At 33.0% G+C, this 17,572-nt stretch overlaps 1 protein-coding gene across 1 annotated transcript; it reads left to right on the top strand.

Annotated features, from left to right (window-relative positions):
• The first annotated feature begins 9,134 nt into the window (after window positions 1-9,134).
• On the top strand, window positions 9,135-9,684 carry LOC143586940 (blue copper protein-like). Its single transcript, XM_077068377.1, has 2 exons — window positions 9,135-9,357; window positions 9,476-9,684. Exons 1-2 carry the CDS (start codon window positions 9,135-9,137, stop codon window positions 9,682-9,684), a joined length of 432 nt encoding a protein of 143 aa, XP_076924492.1.
• Window positions 9,685-17,572: the final 7,888 nt, after the last annotated feature.

Consider the following 17,572-nt stretch of genomic DNA (forward strand, 5'->3'; position numbering starts at 1 on the left):
GCAACTTCGTCACAAGGTTATACCCTTGGAAAAAGTGATATGAAAGCATCGCAAGGGATCGGATGCCACCTGGGAAGTTGAAGGAGAGATGCATAAATTTTATCCAGATTTGTTTATGTAATAGTTCCCCGAAACCTCTTTAAGGAGGGAAGACTTGTAACATCCTATTTTCTTGTTTAGGTTAATGAAATAAAATATGAGTTATTACGAGTTGGGCTAGTGTTGGGCTAAATAGATATGGGTTATGAACTTGGGTCATGAAGGTGATGTGTGTATAATGATGCTCTTTCCAAATGACTCACAACTAAGCTTTAAATTTATTAAATGAAAATCCTAACGAATCCACAAACAACCGGCAAGTGTACCGATCACTAATAGTATAGACCTAAGGAAGTCCGAGTATCGAACACAAGGACACTTGAAAACGTATATGATACTTAACCCTAACCAAGACTCACCAAATAACATTTAAATGATTTTTAATATAATTAACTACTTAACCTAACTTACTTTAACTAAATTAATTAACTAAACTTAACTTAATTAAATGAAACTCTTGACGAAACTTGGAAACTTTACTGCAATCGGAGAAAACGTCTACCTAGGTAAGAATCATATTGAAGGTATAGTAAGCTATTGGATTGTAGAATCTCATGGCACTGGTTCTTAAAGAATGACACAACTAAGGTTCACTCAGGAAGCTAGATTACCTCTCGGTCTCACTAACAAGCCCTAACCTACACTTAGTTGATTTTAAGAACAAACCGGGTGACGAATTGTTAACGTGCTCTAATGCCGATCTCCTCTCGGTCTCACCGACACACTACCCTAATGGAGAAGAATACTATGCAACCAAGGATAGAGGAACAATTCAGTTTAACTTAAACTAGGTCAACTAATCGCTCACAAACCCAAACCCGACAAGAACCGAACCCGCTGTCGCGTGATCCTAATCCTAACAAGTAAAAGATATGAGACGAGTTTACATCCTATCACCTCTCGGTCTCAAGGAAGGTGTCTAACCGCTGATTATATTCAATTAAAACACTCACTTAAACCTTACGGTTGATCAACCCGCAAACAAACCCTAAACACTAAGTAAAGAGTCCTAACAAGCAACAATCAATCAAAACTCATTCAATTAATTAAAGCAAGAGGTTTATAAGTGTAATTAACAAATTCACAACCACTAAACACAACCTAATTCAATGTTAAACAAAACTTTACATTAACAATTTAAGCCATGATCATCAACAATCCAAACTACTTACTAAAACCTAACAACAATCATCTAACCTAGGTAGAACTAACTAGTTTAGCCTAACATTGATTTTGGACAGCAGCATATAGTTAAGATAAACATCAAATAACTCAACCAAAACATAATAAAACTCATTCAATGATCAAGAACAATCAAACACAAGTCAAACTAAATTACTTGCAAAACAATCCAACAAAAAGCTTAAACTTAACAAGTTAGGGTTCTTGAACAAAGGACAAAGTTTATGGATGATTACTTAGGGTTATATGGCTGAGATTATGATTGTATATGACCCGTAGCTGCTTTCCACAGCTGTCCTTAGCCTCCTTCTTCTTCCCTTAGCTCAAGAATTGCAAAAAACGAATATTTCCTCTTGAATGGGAGCTTTTAGGGTTATTTTTTTACTAGTTGGGGGCTGATTTCGGGATTGATGGGCTGTTAGGGTTCTTTTTTCTTTTGTTTAATTAATATATTATGCATGTAAGGCTTCTAACTTGTGGGCTTGGGTCGGGCCTTGAGTTGTAGTCTTCAAAGTTGCTCAAATAAGCCCCTAGAGTCTTCAAACTTGCCACTTTTCTTCATTAAAACTCATAACCTACAAGTAAACATCCATCTTTGTAAAATTAAGCAAAAACAAGCTATACCTCTTAATAATTAAACTAAAAAGCAATTAAATCACGATAAAACGATAAGGAAAGTAAGTGTGTTTTATAACACATCAGAAGGAAAGAAAGAAAAGACCATGGGCTTAAGCTCATGATCCATAATTATATAAACCTTAATTATCCATTTTTTATTAATTTCACACATATTCCATACACCACCAAAACACACACTTAAGCTCTCTCTAGTTTCTCTCTCTCTCTCTCTAACTGAAATCACCAAGAAACCAAGCATCAACCCGAGGTAATGATAGTATGTTATGATAAGAACTCAAAGCCGTTAGATTTAGTCACGAAACTGCGAGCCAACACCATTAAACCGTTAAAGTCACGAGATCCGGGTGAAATTGGGTATAAACCAAACCTAAGATGAGCTTACGGGTCACCCTAGCTCAGATTTGGATCGAACGGGGCTAAAAACGGTTAAAAACCGTGGAAAACGAGTCAGGTCTCGTTTTTCTGGTGAAATCGCGGTTTACCGGCGCCGCCTACGAGGATGTCAGAGAATCTTCGACATTCTGACCTAACCCTAATTCGTCAGGGTGATTCGTTAACGGAAGCCTAACGAACTAGCCTTAGTTCGTATCCAAATTCGTTAAGGTCCAATTCGTTATGATAACCAGTTCATTATAAGGTGTAATTCATTATGAGGACTGGTTTGTTATATGGGTTCAATTTGCTAAGAAGTTCAATTCGTTAACCAGACCAAAAGAATAAGGTCCAGTTCGTTATAAGTCTAATTTGTTATAAGGACCAATTCTTTATAAAGGCCAATCCGTTATGAAGTAACAAATTAGCCAGTTCGTTATGGAAGACAGAAGTGACGAATTAACCCCAATTCGTTAAAAAGCAGAATAATGAACTAAACTTAGAGATAATTACATAATGGTCCCTGAACTTAGAAAGAATGAATTAATTACAAAATAGCCCTTGAACTTCATTAATATATAGAAGATACCTTAAAGGATTGAGAGGTTAACAATAAAACATTGTCATGAAATCCTAATGGAAAATATGTTAAGACAGCTTTACCGCAGCCAGGGGCTCTACCACTTGGACCCCGCTAGGGGCTGCCACCCCTAGAACCCCGATGCCAGGGGAGCTGCCCCCGGACCCCATTCGTTGAGGGTTATAACTAGACTAAAAACGCGATATGAGTAGTGATAGTTAAATTAATACGTGTAATTGTTATACAGTTAGTCGTGCACAGCGCAAGAAAGGAATAACCATAAACGTTGAACGTAACCGCATTCAGGTGAGTTTCTAGCCCCGTTTCGTTGTTATGTTTTCGGGGCTGTGTGCATACTCGATACACTTACCTTAAGAGGTAAGTGTATGACATATATGATTTATGTGATGAATATTGTGATATGATTGTGAATGAAAGCTTGTCGATACGTGAACGATCTTCGGTTATTGCACATGTTGACAAGGGAGGTATGTATATGAAAGATGAATGTGTATGATAGATATATGTAAAATATATGAATATGTTTAAATGATTAAAGAAAGTATATCTATGTTACAAGTATGCAAAGACAGTATGTACGAAGATGAAGAAAAGAGGGATCAGACCCTAATAATATCTGAGATAGACAAGAAAGGGATCAGACCCTAATAATATCTGAGATAGACAAGAAAGGGATCAGACCCTAATACTATATGAGATACACAAGGAAAGAGGGATCAGACCCTAACAATATCTGAGATAGAAAATGACAGTAACTATATAGTATTAAAGTAGTACAGAATTAACGTATATATGAAATTATGTAATGAAAGTAAATTAGTAAGTAATTATTATGAATCTTCTGATGCATAATTGAAGGTAAGTATATGTATTGTATGATGTATGATTAACTAGAACTCACTCAGTGTAGCTGACTATTAGTATGAACGTAGGTGAGTAGATTGATACAGCTGGCTTGAACGGGGACACGTGTCAGAAGAATAAGAGTCTGGCATCTGAAGACTTATAATGTTTTAACTTTAAAGTTTTAATTTTGAAAGACAAGAATGTTTGATTAAGACAAGTTATGAAATATATTGTAATGTTTATGAAAGTCTTAGAATTCACGTAAAGTTTAATTTAACTCTGATATTTAGAACTATGTTAATGAGTAAATCCAACATCCAAAGTAGGGCACCGGTAACGGGGCCTTACATCCAATCTAGGGGAGATTGTTGGGATGAGAAAATGGAATTATGGAAGACTGGAATCTTCTCAACCTCCCTAAAAAAGGCTAATATGGACATCAGGCACACTTGGACATCCGAGCAAGCTTTTACTATAGCCTAGCAAGATATTTTGCCTTCCGGGCAGAGTTATCTTCTTGAAGTCTTCTTTTGTGACTATCCAAGCAAGGTTCACTACGTCTAGCAAAGTTGTTCTTCAGGGCCAAGCAAGGTTGGCTTCTGAATAAGCTCTTGGCTAACAAAGCTTTTGAAGCCAAGTATTTGTAAGATCTAGCAAGGTTATTCATTTATAAACAGTAGTCCGAGAATGCTTGAGGAAAGTTATTCAAGAAACATTTTAAGGACTTTCTCTAGCAAGGTTCAACTCTTATCAAGCTATAGTGCTTCCAGCACAAGTCAAACAGTGTTACCAGCACACTTTAGTTTGCTTAATAAGTTATTCATTAACAAAGAGTTGAAGGGATTCATGAAGAACAGTTTCTCGTAGGATCATATCAAGCAAAGTTTGCTATGGTCAAGAAGATTGAAGTCTGCTAGGTGATACTCTTAGTAAAGTGTACCCGGAGAACTGTTCCCCAGCACACTTCAAGGTTACCAGGTCTGCTCGAAGATGATAAACCCGAAGACCTGTTTTAACTTAGTATATTTTGTAATTTTGTAATACGTTTTTTGAATATGTATTAATGATTAGGGTTTCTAGAAGGAATGACAGCTGTCGGGAGGCAGGCCTATAAATAGAATGATCTAGGGCATGCCTCCTACACGCAACACACATGACCTGAATATTGATTGACAACGATTTGACGGCTGACATATTCATACGGATATTCTGCCTAGAATCAAATCATTCCTCTTTTAGAACCCTAATAATTTATGTTTTGTAATCTACCTTACTATTAATGGAAATCTTTTTAGTATGTGTGTCTGTGTGTGTGTCTTTATTGTGTCCTTCAGCAACAATTTGTGTGTCATTGATTCCGCCTTTAATACACTATTATTCTTCTCCAATCTAGCCCCGTCTTTAACCTTCTTGTCAACACTATTTGTGTGGGTTACAATATAGATAGACTGAGAGATCAACGGGACCGACACATTTTGAAACATTCTATTCGATTTATGATTTTCTAAAATGATAGATGTTATTATATTATTCATTACAATTGTTATAATAAGAAACGTGAGGATAAACGAGTTGAGTTAGTATACATTCCTATTTGCATATGAGTTTATGTGTTAATATATTTTGTATTAAATATAGAAATCCAGTTATCATTGGAAGACTATTATTAATATCTTGGATCTACCTGTTGTGTGTCATCTCGTATGTGTTAATTATTCCGAGACAAAGGTGATCTTCTCAGAAATCCCCACTGTTTTCAATATTTTTAATTGTTTATAAACGTTTTTGGGGAAAACACATTTGGCTCAAAAACACATTTTATTTGTCAATTGTGGTATCGTAATCACTTTAAATTGATCAACGTTAACTAACGTGATCGACCTGACAAAAATGTATTTTCGCAGTCTTTATAATCATAAACTTGTGGATAAGCATATAAATATTGTTAGATCTATCGCGGTGACGTCCTATCATCATCGGTCGTGCCGGTGGGTAAACGATAAATATTTTGAATTATTGTACGCTTTGATTAAAGTTTTAAAAGTCTTACGTTTGTAATATTCTTTTCTACTTTATAACTATCCCAACTTGTTAAAGAATACAATATTGAATTTCGGACACTTTCGTTGGTGATGCTAAAGGGGCCCACTTGTTCTGTCGTATTGAACGATGACCGGTTTGTGTTTAATTAAATTTCGTGTGTGAAACGATAGTAGGCCTTGGTCCAATGGAGGTAAGGTAATGCATACATTCGTCCAGTGCGGACTTTGTGTAATTATTGGCTTTGTTTTGACAAAGAATAGTTATGTTTTAAAATGTCCTAAAACGATAACTTTCGTTAAGCGAAATATGTCTAATGGATTTTCATGGGATGAAAACTATTTCCGATGCGACTATTGGTTTCGTGCTGATGAGGACGAATCAATACTTTAACAAAGGAAAGTTTTACTTTTAAAATATTGTTATGGTTGTAAGTCCTTAATGCGATATTTGCTATTTCAACGAAAGATGACTTCGGGTCGAATGGAGGAAGTGGTATTTATGGAATCAAGAAAAGCTTTCTTTCAAAATATAAGTTTTAAAAATTGAGAACTCACCAACCATTGTGTTGACGTATGACTTGTAGTTTAAATAAAACGTGTACACTGACACGTGTAATTTATGACATTTTATAAAGAATAAAAGTCCAACTTGTATGCGAATAAGTTATGCTTAAACACTAATGGCTAAACGGCTTCTGTCACCGCCCAAGTAAGTTGATTAAGTCTTTCGCTGTTAAATTAAGATTTTTGGGGTGTGACATTCATCACCATAGATTCTCATTTATTATGCACTTTATCTAGTTTTTTACGTTCCCGACGCAACCCTGACGCGCTACGCCGGAGCATGCCGGTAAAGCCCAAGTGCCTAAGTAGTAAATCGACTAAAAATTGTTTGGTTTCGTTTGGTGCGCGACTTTACAAGAACTAAAACCAAAATTAAAACAAAAAAATTATAGAAATTGAGGTGGACCAATATGTTGGTATCGGAAGGGAAAACTCAAGAGTTGGTAAAACCCCACGTTGTCGACCCCTATCTTTGATGCGATTAGTCTAAGAAAATTTGGTTATTTTCGTCATGTTCGTTATGGTACCATAACTAAAACAAAACAAATGAGCAATCACTCGGTTTTCATTACGTCCGTTACGATAATGGACTAAAACAAAGCGGCGAGTCTACGCGAACTCGGTCTATTTCCATCATGGTCTTCACGGTACCGGAATACAAAACAAAAAAAAACATAAAAGTAAACAAAATTGGCATTTGGTTGGTTTTGTTACATTGGTTATGGACCGTAACAAAAAAAAAACGTCTTGCACCAATAAGTAGACGCCATGTAGCCCAACAGGGCTTTGCGGAAGCAAAACTCTTATTTATTACATTTGTTACCATGGCAAAACTAAAACAAAAAGGTCAGTAAAACCCAGGCTTTGCAACGATGAGTCCGTAAAACCTGATGTTGAGGCGGTGAGTTGACGCTAATTCGGTATGTTTCGTTTATTTTCGTAACGGTACCGGAACTAAAACAAAATGGTTGGTAAACGCGCAATTGATAAAAGCCGAGCGTTAACGAAAGGGTAGGTAAACCCGCGTGGTTAGTAAAAGTCAAGCATTAACCAAATGGTTAGTAAACACCTGCAGTTGGTAAAAGTTGAGCGTTATCGATCCTAGACGGAGTGAACCCAAATTCGGTGGGTATCCATTACGTTTGTTATGATATCGAAATGAAAAACAAAAATAAAAAAATGACATGAACCAATGGCATTTCACCACTTGGCCTAATAGTAACTATCGCGACACCAAACTTGTAATTTATACAATATAGACAATTTTTTATGCTAAGGGTTAAATAGAAAACAAGGTTTTAGTGGATCATTTTAAGAGATGATGCCCTCTTCTAAGGTACTGAATACTTTTGTATGCTTGTATTTTAATAACATGATCGATCCTAATAGTGTGCGTCTCATAGGCTATTAGATTAAGTACGTACAATCCTAATAGTGTGCGTCTCATAGGCTATTGGATTAACTTATTTGTTTAATTCTTGAGATTTATTATCAATACATTTTGATGTTGTTTGTGCCTTTGCTACAAAAAGCATGTTTACGGCTTAGTATATGGGTTGATTTGCTGCAAATAACAATGCCCACAGAAGTTAGTTTCATTAAGGTTACTTTTGAACGAAATGCTGTACATGTGTGATATGTTGGAAAAATAAAATTTTTAACATGAACTTTATTACCAGTGATATTATGATATGAGTTAAAAAAAACAAAAGAAAGAAACATGAAAACTATGGTATGTAGAATTGAATATACAATTGACAAAAATCCAGAAACAAAGTGAATGAAATAACGAATAGAGAGTGACATCATTTGGTAATAAAAATATCATGAAAGAGTTTGTAAAGTAATTTTTCTGTTTTATAAAATATTGAGTTTCTTACAATATATATTAGTATCCGAAAAGGAACCATGGATCTTACTGTGCTTATTATAAGCAGGAGTTTAGTTTAGTTTTATTTGTTTTGATTTGGTTTTCTTTTTGCAATTGGTGACTTGAATAGACATGGATTATCAAAGACCATCATTAAATCGCAAGGTATTTAATATCGTGTCCCTTTTCTATATTATCAATTTCTAGTAAAAGTTTTACATACCGAACAAAAACAGAAGGGGCTTGTTAGTGTTTCTTTAACTTTAACCAAACAAACAATTGAACAAATTTTTTTGTTCATGTTTTTTCTTTTATAAAAATGTTTGTGATGATCATGTTTGTTAATTTTTTTTAACATACAGTTCATGAATATAAGCGAATACAAATGAACGTAATCAAACACAAATAAACATAAACAATTTGAACTAGGGGTACGCCTAGGACTCCTTTACGATGGTTCAGTTTTTAAAAGTTCAACTTGGTTTGAATATGTTTAGTCTCAAATCGTCCACAAATGACATTGTTGTTTGATGCAATATAGTTATACCTTCAATTCCGACTTCTGAAGTAATAAAATGTGTTTAGTATTTGACTTTTTAAAGTGAATTTTAATATAATGGAATATATTTATACTTCATGTTATCAATTTTAAATTACATGTATTTAGATGTAATTAATATATATACTGACATGTATATATCTTTATTTACGTTAAATTATATATTTATATGTATATATATATATATGTTGTTAGTGTATTGTGAGTTTAATTACTAATGAAAGGACTAATTCTAGAATATTTTAGCGAATTATTAGGCTACAAAATATCTTGTTCATGAATATTTATGATGTAGAGAAGTTTTAGCAAGCTTCCTTTCTCTATATATTTGATGTCATAATAGAATGAAATTATAACCAAATGGGTAACAACAAATTGGCCATCTTCATCCTCATAACAACTGCAATAGTTGTGGCTCGGGCGGATGATGTTGCGCTAGGAAATAAACATATTGTGGTAACAGGTGCAGGACCATGTGCGGAAGGAACAAAGTATATAGTTGGAGATGATAAAGGTTGGCAACAGGGTGTTGATTACAATGCATGGGTCCAAGGGAAGGATTTCCGTGTCGGAGACATATTGGGTATATTCTTGTCAGCTTCATACATAACTCATTTCTATTTTTTATACGTAATTATGTATGTCTTGAAGGACGCAAGCAAGCAAGTTAACAAACTAAACTATATTAATTGTTAATGCAGTGTTTGATTTGACCTTTAACCACTGTATCTTGGTGGTTGACGAAGATGGGATTAACAGATGTTGTGGTGCATCACGTGTGGTGGATGTTAGGGAGCTTGGACGTCATGAGATAGTTCTTACAGCACCGGGAAAATTTGGTTTCATGAGTCACGTTGGGGATGATTGTATGAAGGGCATGAGGTTTCTCGCCATTGTCAAAGAAAAATGAAATTCTGGATACTTAAGAAAAACATGACAAGTTTTTATGTTCTCGAAATATATATATATATATATATATATATATATATATATATATATATACATATATATTCTTTCTTTTTTTTTTATTAATAATATTTTATGTTGGTCAGAGCCAATTTCGGTCATGAACCGTCTTTTTTTAATAAATTACATAATAATGAATTTTAGATTTTTTATCATTGATATCAATTGTTTATATTTTGTAGCTAGCTAAATTATGTGTTAAAATAACAAGATTTAACTATATATTGATGATAAGTAATATGTTCAAACCTCGGTTCAAAAAACATGTATTCATTCCCTTTACTAATCATGAAGCCGCCCATCATTTCACACCACACACAAACTCGACTTTGAAATTCACGTGTCTTACTACTTGATTTTAAACCTCTATAACAAGCCGGTAACCTTTCCTTAAATGATTCCATCAACCTCTTTAATTGTTAAGTACCTGGTAAACTAAACTTTATACTTAGCAATCAAAAGTTTTGTTAGTGTTCCAACATGTTAAGTACCTGGTTTTAACCGGTTCGATAATAATATTGTTTGCTATCAAAATTAAAACATCAATCACACATAATTCCTTTCCTAAATGGACCAAATACCATTTTCGGATCAACCAAATTTGACACTTTATAAAGAATGTGCGTGCCTATAGTTTAGGGAAATCGGAAATACAAGTTTTATAATTTTATAAGAACTGCCGCCTTTAAAAGGGGAGGGCGCGACCGTCCTCGCAGGACCAATCATTTAATGTTTAAATTATCCAAATCATTTAAACCCATTTTTATTAAAAAAACACAAATAAAAACTGCACATCTTCTGTTTAATAATTTATGTTGTGAATGTTCGTTCATTTAAGTTTGTTTTAATACTGTTTTTCTAACCATAGTTAGCACATTATTTGTTCATAATTTTTTTAAGAACACGCGAAAAGTATTCGCCGGTTAATCTAACTTGCTGGCCCGTTCTAATATGTAATAATGATGTCTCATTTTGTATACCCATTTTGATCCTTTGAAAATTCATATATCTTATCAATTTGTTATATTTTATATGTAGTGTATCTTGAGTTCAAAATCTTCTATTTAACTGTTAATTTCACACATTCAGTTCATAATTCATATATCTTATCAATTTGTAAAGATTTTGGTGGTGAGGCAGCGATTGATATCGAACCAGAATATGTTGTGTATAGTTGATGTTCTTGAGGTGTTTGGCGGAGATGATTGTGATTTCCAGATCTAGTGGTTTCATAGGCGGGATGAACTGAAGGTCGAGGAAGGTCACAAGATAGAATTTGAATTTTGAATCATGTTATTCAGCTGGTTTATGTCTTTGAGAGCATAAAATCATTGTACATCATGCTCAAAGGGTAGTCAACTCTTAATTTTAAGAGTTTTTGTGAAAAGACCATCTTGCCCATCCTATATGCATTTTCATAATGTACAGATATAAATATATCATAATTGTTCTAAATCTAAATAAATAAGTTTTATATAAATAAAAGTGGTTATAAATGAATTAATGTTATCTAAGTGATATATTATAAACATATATTTTAACAAAATAATTTTAATTATAATATTGTTTAAAATAGATGTAAGATTTGAAAGATCTATAAAATTATAAATGTATGATTATTAAAATTAATTAAATATCAAAGTCCGAGCTTTCTTTCACTCCGTTAGTTATCCATATTGATTCTTTTTCCGCACTTGTTCTTGATTAGGCTTTATCTTCAAAGCTTGATCTACCATCTACATTCTTAATATTTTGATATTTCCGTTTGCTCGTTTGTCAAGGTGATATTTCACTCCCATTCTTTTACTTATTTTTAACTGTTTTGGGGACATGTGCGCTCGTAGATATTTTCTATTATATAGTATTTAAACGCAACTATTTGTCCTTGTGTGTTTATCAGTCAGTCTACCTAACTTGCTATTTGCTTACTTGCTTTATTTGAATGTTATTGCTTACTTCGGTAACCGATGTCTATTTTTATGGAAACGGTTTAGTCATTGCTTGGTAACCATGTCCATTTATATGGATTGGTTGAGTCCTTACTTTATGGTTTGTTTGATTGTTATGTGCTATGGCTTAAGTGTATATCTCACAGGAACAGTTTGCACTTTTACTTATTATTATTATAGTGTCTCAAATCTGGTGTTATACTCACTCAACCTTGTGTTGACAAATCTATTGTATTTTTTTTAACGCATATGCAAGTTGTCGTGTGACGTGTCACACCCGACCAACGGCGGCGGAACATGCCGGGATGCAACCGACTGCCCAAATACACAAGACACTATTAATAGTGACAATATTTAATAAACTAATTCAAATTCATAAAATCATAAAAGTCACATAACAATTATTCATACGATAACCAAAACAAATCATAGCAAAATACATTGTTCATTTTTTTTGTTAATATCCTAACAGTCTTGATTACATTTTCTCCAACTCCTCGAGTCAACCTAGATTCAAACCTTTGCATAAAATAAAATTTGTCAACACAAAGGTTGGCGAACAATTTCATAGTTTTGAACAATATGTATATAGTAGGAAATTCCACAACTTGTATACAAAACAATAAATAATAGCAACAATTTTGATAATGAAATCGTTAATAGGAATACATTAACAACACCTTTCTATATGAGAATACCAAATTGTCTAGGATTTGTATGAAATCGTTAATAAGAATACATTAATGAAACTTTGCTTTAAGAGAAAATCAAATAGCTTTGGATTTATGAATCAACCAACCAAAAGCGGTAAACACATTAGCATGTAAGCATGTAAGCATAGAACACCAAATCGGGCATTTATTTAAGTAAAGTATACAATAAAGTTTGTGGTTTAAAACTCAAGAATAAAACATTTAGTTTGAATAAGTATGCAATATCACCCCAAAATGAAATATGGAAACGGGAAATGAAAGTACTCACGTTCAATTAATAAACTTGATAGATTAATGATTTGGAGATTAACCGGAACGACGAGTTTAACGAACAAAGCTTAAAAGAATAGAAGTCTTATATTAGAAAAATTGTCTTGGAAGTCTTTAAAATAAAATAAATGTTGAGAAATGTAAACACTTAAAGTTTAAGGTTTAAAATGTAAATAATTAAGAAATTATAACAATAGTCCTTTTAAAAAATACAAGTTTGCTTGAAACTGGGTTAAAGTATCTAGCCTTAATATTTACTCAACATATGTTAAGTAATAAGGTGGGTAAAATGCAAGAATGCAAGCCCCTTTATAATATAGATAGTAAGACGGTTTTTAACAAATGTTCGGATTTTTGGTTCGGGTCTTGATAATTGGTCAAACCCAAAGTCAACTTTCCAAAATAATGAATGTTATGAGATAACTCAATAAAATTTAAGAAGAATTATCCAAGTATGTAGTTCTATAGTTTTATAACTAATAACGTCCATTAATCAAGTGTTCGGTTTTGTCGGTCCAACTTTGTTATAAGATCAAGTTGGATTCAAAATTCCAAGTACTTTAAGAAAATATTTAAAATCGGTTTATAAACTATTTTTATAGGAAACTACAAGTCCTGATAGCTAGAAACACACTTGTGTGTCTTATGTGAGTGAAAATCGGTTTAGTTCGGTTTTGTTCAGTTTCCATCTCGCAATAAGTTCATGGATGGTTGCTAGATGCCCAAATAACAAAGAACTTGTATAATAATTTAAAAATGATGATACTTAAGTTTTACAACAAAAAAGTTAACAATAAAGTCTTTAAAAAAAAGTTCTGTTTCGGTTCGGATCCGAAACCGTAAATCTAACAAAACTAAAATGATCGATACTGTAAATAGCTCTAAACCGTAAATCTAACAATAAGGATGTTTAAACAATTGTTTAAACATCTTTGTTAAATAGTTTTGTTAAATAATTGTTTCGGTTCGGATCTTTTTTTTAACAAAGATGTTTAAACAATTATTTAACAAAACTATTTATACTCTAACAATAAGGATGTTTAAACAATTATTTAACAAAACTAGTATACAAAGTTCGGTTTACGGTTTAGAGCTATTTACAGTTAAACCGAGGCTAGTCTCTTCGACCCCATAACCACGGAACTTCATTAATATGATATACAAACTAAAATGAGAAGAAGTTAAGCGTGGTTAATATGTATAAACATGTTATATAAGTATATATATATATCAAGGACTATGTAAGTCCTCCATGTAGCCTTGCCTTACGAGGCCCGACACTCCACCGACCGAGACCGGGGAAGTAACCACCAAAGGTAACAAGGGGTGTATATTATATATATGTTGTATATAAGACTATATAAGCTAATTAAAATGAAAGACATTACTCAGTTTGACTTTTAAAAGTCAAACCTTCATGAACAAAGAAAATAACCTTAAAAGAACTTGATTTTTGAGAGAGGAGTTGAATTATGAGCAGGGATGGATGAAGGAGGAGGTCTTGTATTTATATAGGGGGATTTAGAGGGTTTAACAAGTGAACGAGGGTGTAAAAATCGGATTGGATAATAGAGTGTAAAGAAGAAACAACAAACAAAGATGCTGCTGGTCTGTTTTTGATCGTGCCGCGCGATGGCTAGAGGGCTCCCCCATCGCGTATAGCGATGAGGTGGGCGGCCAAAATATTCAAACTTTCAAAAATGACAATTATGGCCCCTGAAGTTTGTTTTAAGCGTTTTTAAGGCGTTTTAAGGACCGAAAAGGATATTTTCTAGACCCAACAAGTGTAAAACAATATTGTAACATAAAATCCATCATTTTGATTATATCATAAGTTTCAGTTTACAAAACGGGTCGGTTTTCATGATAAACGGATACAAAACGAATACAAACAAGACCCGAAATTGACGAATGTCACACAATGTGATGTACAATCAAGATTGGATGAAAACATAGGTTATCAAGATAGAGAAAAATAAAAATTCTTTTAAATTTATGATATATGTTTGTTTGTTGACTTATTTGATTATGAATCTTTGTATTGAATATTTGGTTGTATTTGAATTTAACTTAATAGTTAATAAAATTTCCAATATTGCATAATAGTACCTTGAGAGCTGTGGGCAATCAGCTCACGCCCCGGCATTTTCGCCGTAGGTTGGAGTGTGACACCAATTATTGGTCACAAGCCTAAGCTCTAAGTCGGGGTGTGAGACGTTGGTATCAGATTCATCGGTTTTAGGGAATTAGGTATTTGACCAAAGTACCTAGGCTTTAACAAGTTTAGAATTTGATAAATAAGGATAAGATATAGTAGTACAAACTGTTATCTTAAATCCTATTAAATTCGAAAATAATATTCCCATCGACACCATGTCCAACAAATAATTATTCGTGTAAGCCAAGCAAGGTAATTGTCTGGATCTCAGCCTATACCGATAAACGTCTAATAACCTCGACGGAATTTTGTGGCATGATCTATTCTAAGAAAATGGAAAAGTAAAAGAAAGCAGTCAGAAGGAAATATTAATGCAAGCAAATCATTTGTAGACTCCACTTTGGATAAATTGGAGGTTTGGCATACCACCTACCCTGATTGAACCCAATATGAATGAAATCAAGGCTTGACCTAGTCGCTTTAGGAAGACTATTATGCAAATGTAAGTTCCATAAAGGATGATGTAACAACCATTTTAAAATAATAAACAATTATAATATTAAAAGATAACAATAACAATAAAAGAACAATAATACAAAGTAACAGAGTGACTAATAAAATTATTTCTTATTATATAGTTCAAGTATATAAAAATATTACAAATTTATGATAAAAATGTATCATAAATTTTATTCAAGAGTTCAAAAGTTAACATCACTACTAAATTATCATAGACTTTATGTGTATTATTATATTGTATAATGATTTTTAATAATAATGTATATAAGTATGAAATGGATAAGAAAGTCTCTACAATATGCCATGTTGTCAGAGACACTAACTTAAAACTAGTGATTTGTAATATCACTAATCCCACTCATGATATCTACACATTCTATTTGCATATGTATACATGCATATAAAACTTTGGGTCTTAAGTGAATTCAAAAGAAAGTATAGATTAACCAAATATTAAAAGGTGAGTAGTAGAAAGTGAGTTTTCATTGATGTAGTCGAGTTACCAGTAGTGATTCATAGATTGCTAAAAGAAAATAATATTAATCCTGTGTCACTCGTCAATTTCAGGTTAACTCCGATAACTCAAACTCCGTCAATTCAAACTTAAGATCACTTGATCTATAACGCACATCTCATTACATTTAAACTAGGGTTTAAATGACGCTTGACAATTACTACATGTGTAGTCTTTCGGGATTGCACCGAAACGCAAACGAGTTGACGCAAACCATTGGTGAATAAACGACAAATATCAAACAATAATTATGTGATAATTATTTGTTAGGCTTATGTGCTATTTGATAATATTGTTTAAAACACTAACTCAAGATGCAAACAAGTTACTTTAGGCTAGAAAAGTAATACTTAAAAGTTGAGGGACCTATGTGTAAAATATTATTATTATTATTATTATTATTATTATTATTATTATTATTATTATTATTATTATTATTAATAAAACCCTAACTCTCTTCCCTCTCTCTCACACCAGATCGGCAGCCACCCCTCCCCTCTCTCTTGCGATCGGCAGCCACACCAACACCCATATCACCTTCGTTTTGATCTTGTTCTTCATAATCGGAGTATCCCACACTCGTTTCTAAGCATCTCTCATCTTTCTCTTGGTTGTTTCTGCGTTTTTAAGGTATAAACATGAAACCCTAACTTGGTAAATCATGTATTAAGTGTTTATATGTTTGATTTTGATTAGAGGATGATTGATTATGCGTTGGTTATTGATTGTGATGATAATATGTGATTTTGAACGGTGAAAGATTGTTAAATCATTGAATGTTTGTAAACCCTAGAGGGTTACTACTGAGTTTTGTGATTAATTATGTTTATGCATGTTGGAGTTATGTCGTATGCTTAGGATGCATGTTAAACGATTGTTTGTGCTTGCTGAGTTTTGTCAGCAGAGATTGTTAAACTTGAATGACATATAACTTGTTAAATATAAAAGCAAACTGAGCTAATTATGAGTCTAAAAGGTAGTACTCTGAGTCTAGTTTCCAGAAAACCCAACCACACCTAATTTGGAGGTGATTTGGTTGCTCAAACAATTTAAATATTATTAAAGGTCAAAACTGGTACTGGACAGATTGTAAGTTATGTTTAGACAACTGTAACTAAATGTTAATGTGGAAATTGGTCGAGGTTGTTAACACTACAAGGTGCTATGTTGAGTTTAGTTTCTATGAAGTCCAAAATTGTAATTTTTGGACGAGTGAAAGTTAACTTTTATTATTTTACAAAAAACTGAAGTGCAATTCTGAAATGTGAGACCTGCTGTTAGGTTGTTTTGTAATTATCATATCTCATGAACTACAAGACCAAATGGGTTGGTTCCACTTCTGGAAGTTAACTTGTTGAGTTAAGAACCAAACTCAATTTGTCTTGCATTAGTTGGATTTTTCATTTAACGGGAATAACAAATAACATTCTGTTGCGCATGATTTTGACTGCTGTGAGTTTGCTTTAATATTTTGATCATTGTGAGAAATCTATGTGGAATAAAAATACAATAAAATATGTTCTGGAAACCTAACTCATGTATGCTTTTGTGACGATTTTTGGTGAATTAATTGAGATGCTATGATCTGTTGAATAGAGTAATATTTCAAGTAGAATTCTGTCTTGATGAAACTAGCTGCTGAACTTTGTGAAAATACATGAAACGTGCTAATTGCTAGATAATTGTTATGTTTTGACCAAATTGCACTT

Source organism: Bidens hawaiensis, unplaced genomic scaffold (genome assembly GCF_021521415.1).
Source record: "Bidens hawaiensis isolate Kalapana, Puna unplaced genomic scaffold, B.hawaiensis_p1.1 tig00035049_1, whole genome shotgun sequence".
NCBI classification, from domain to species: Eukaryota; Viridiplantae; Streptophyta; class Magnoliopsida; order Asterales; family Asteraceae; genus Bidens; species Bidens hawaiensis.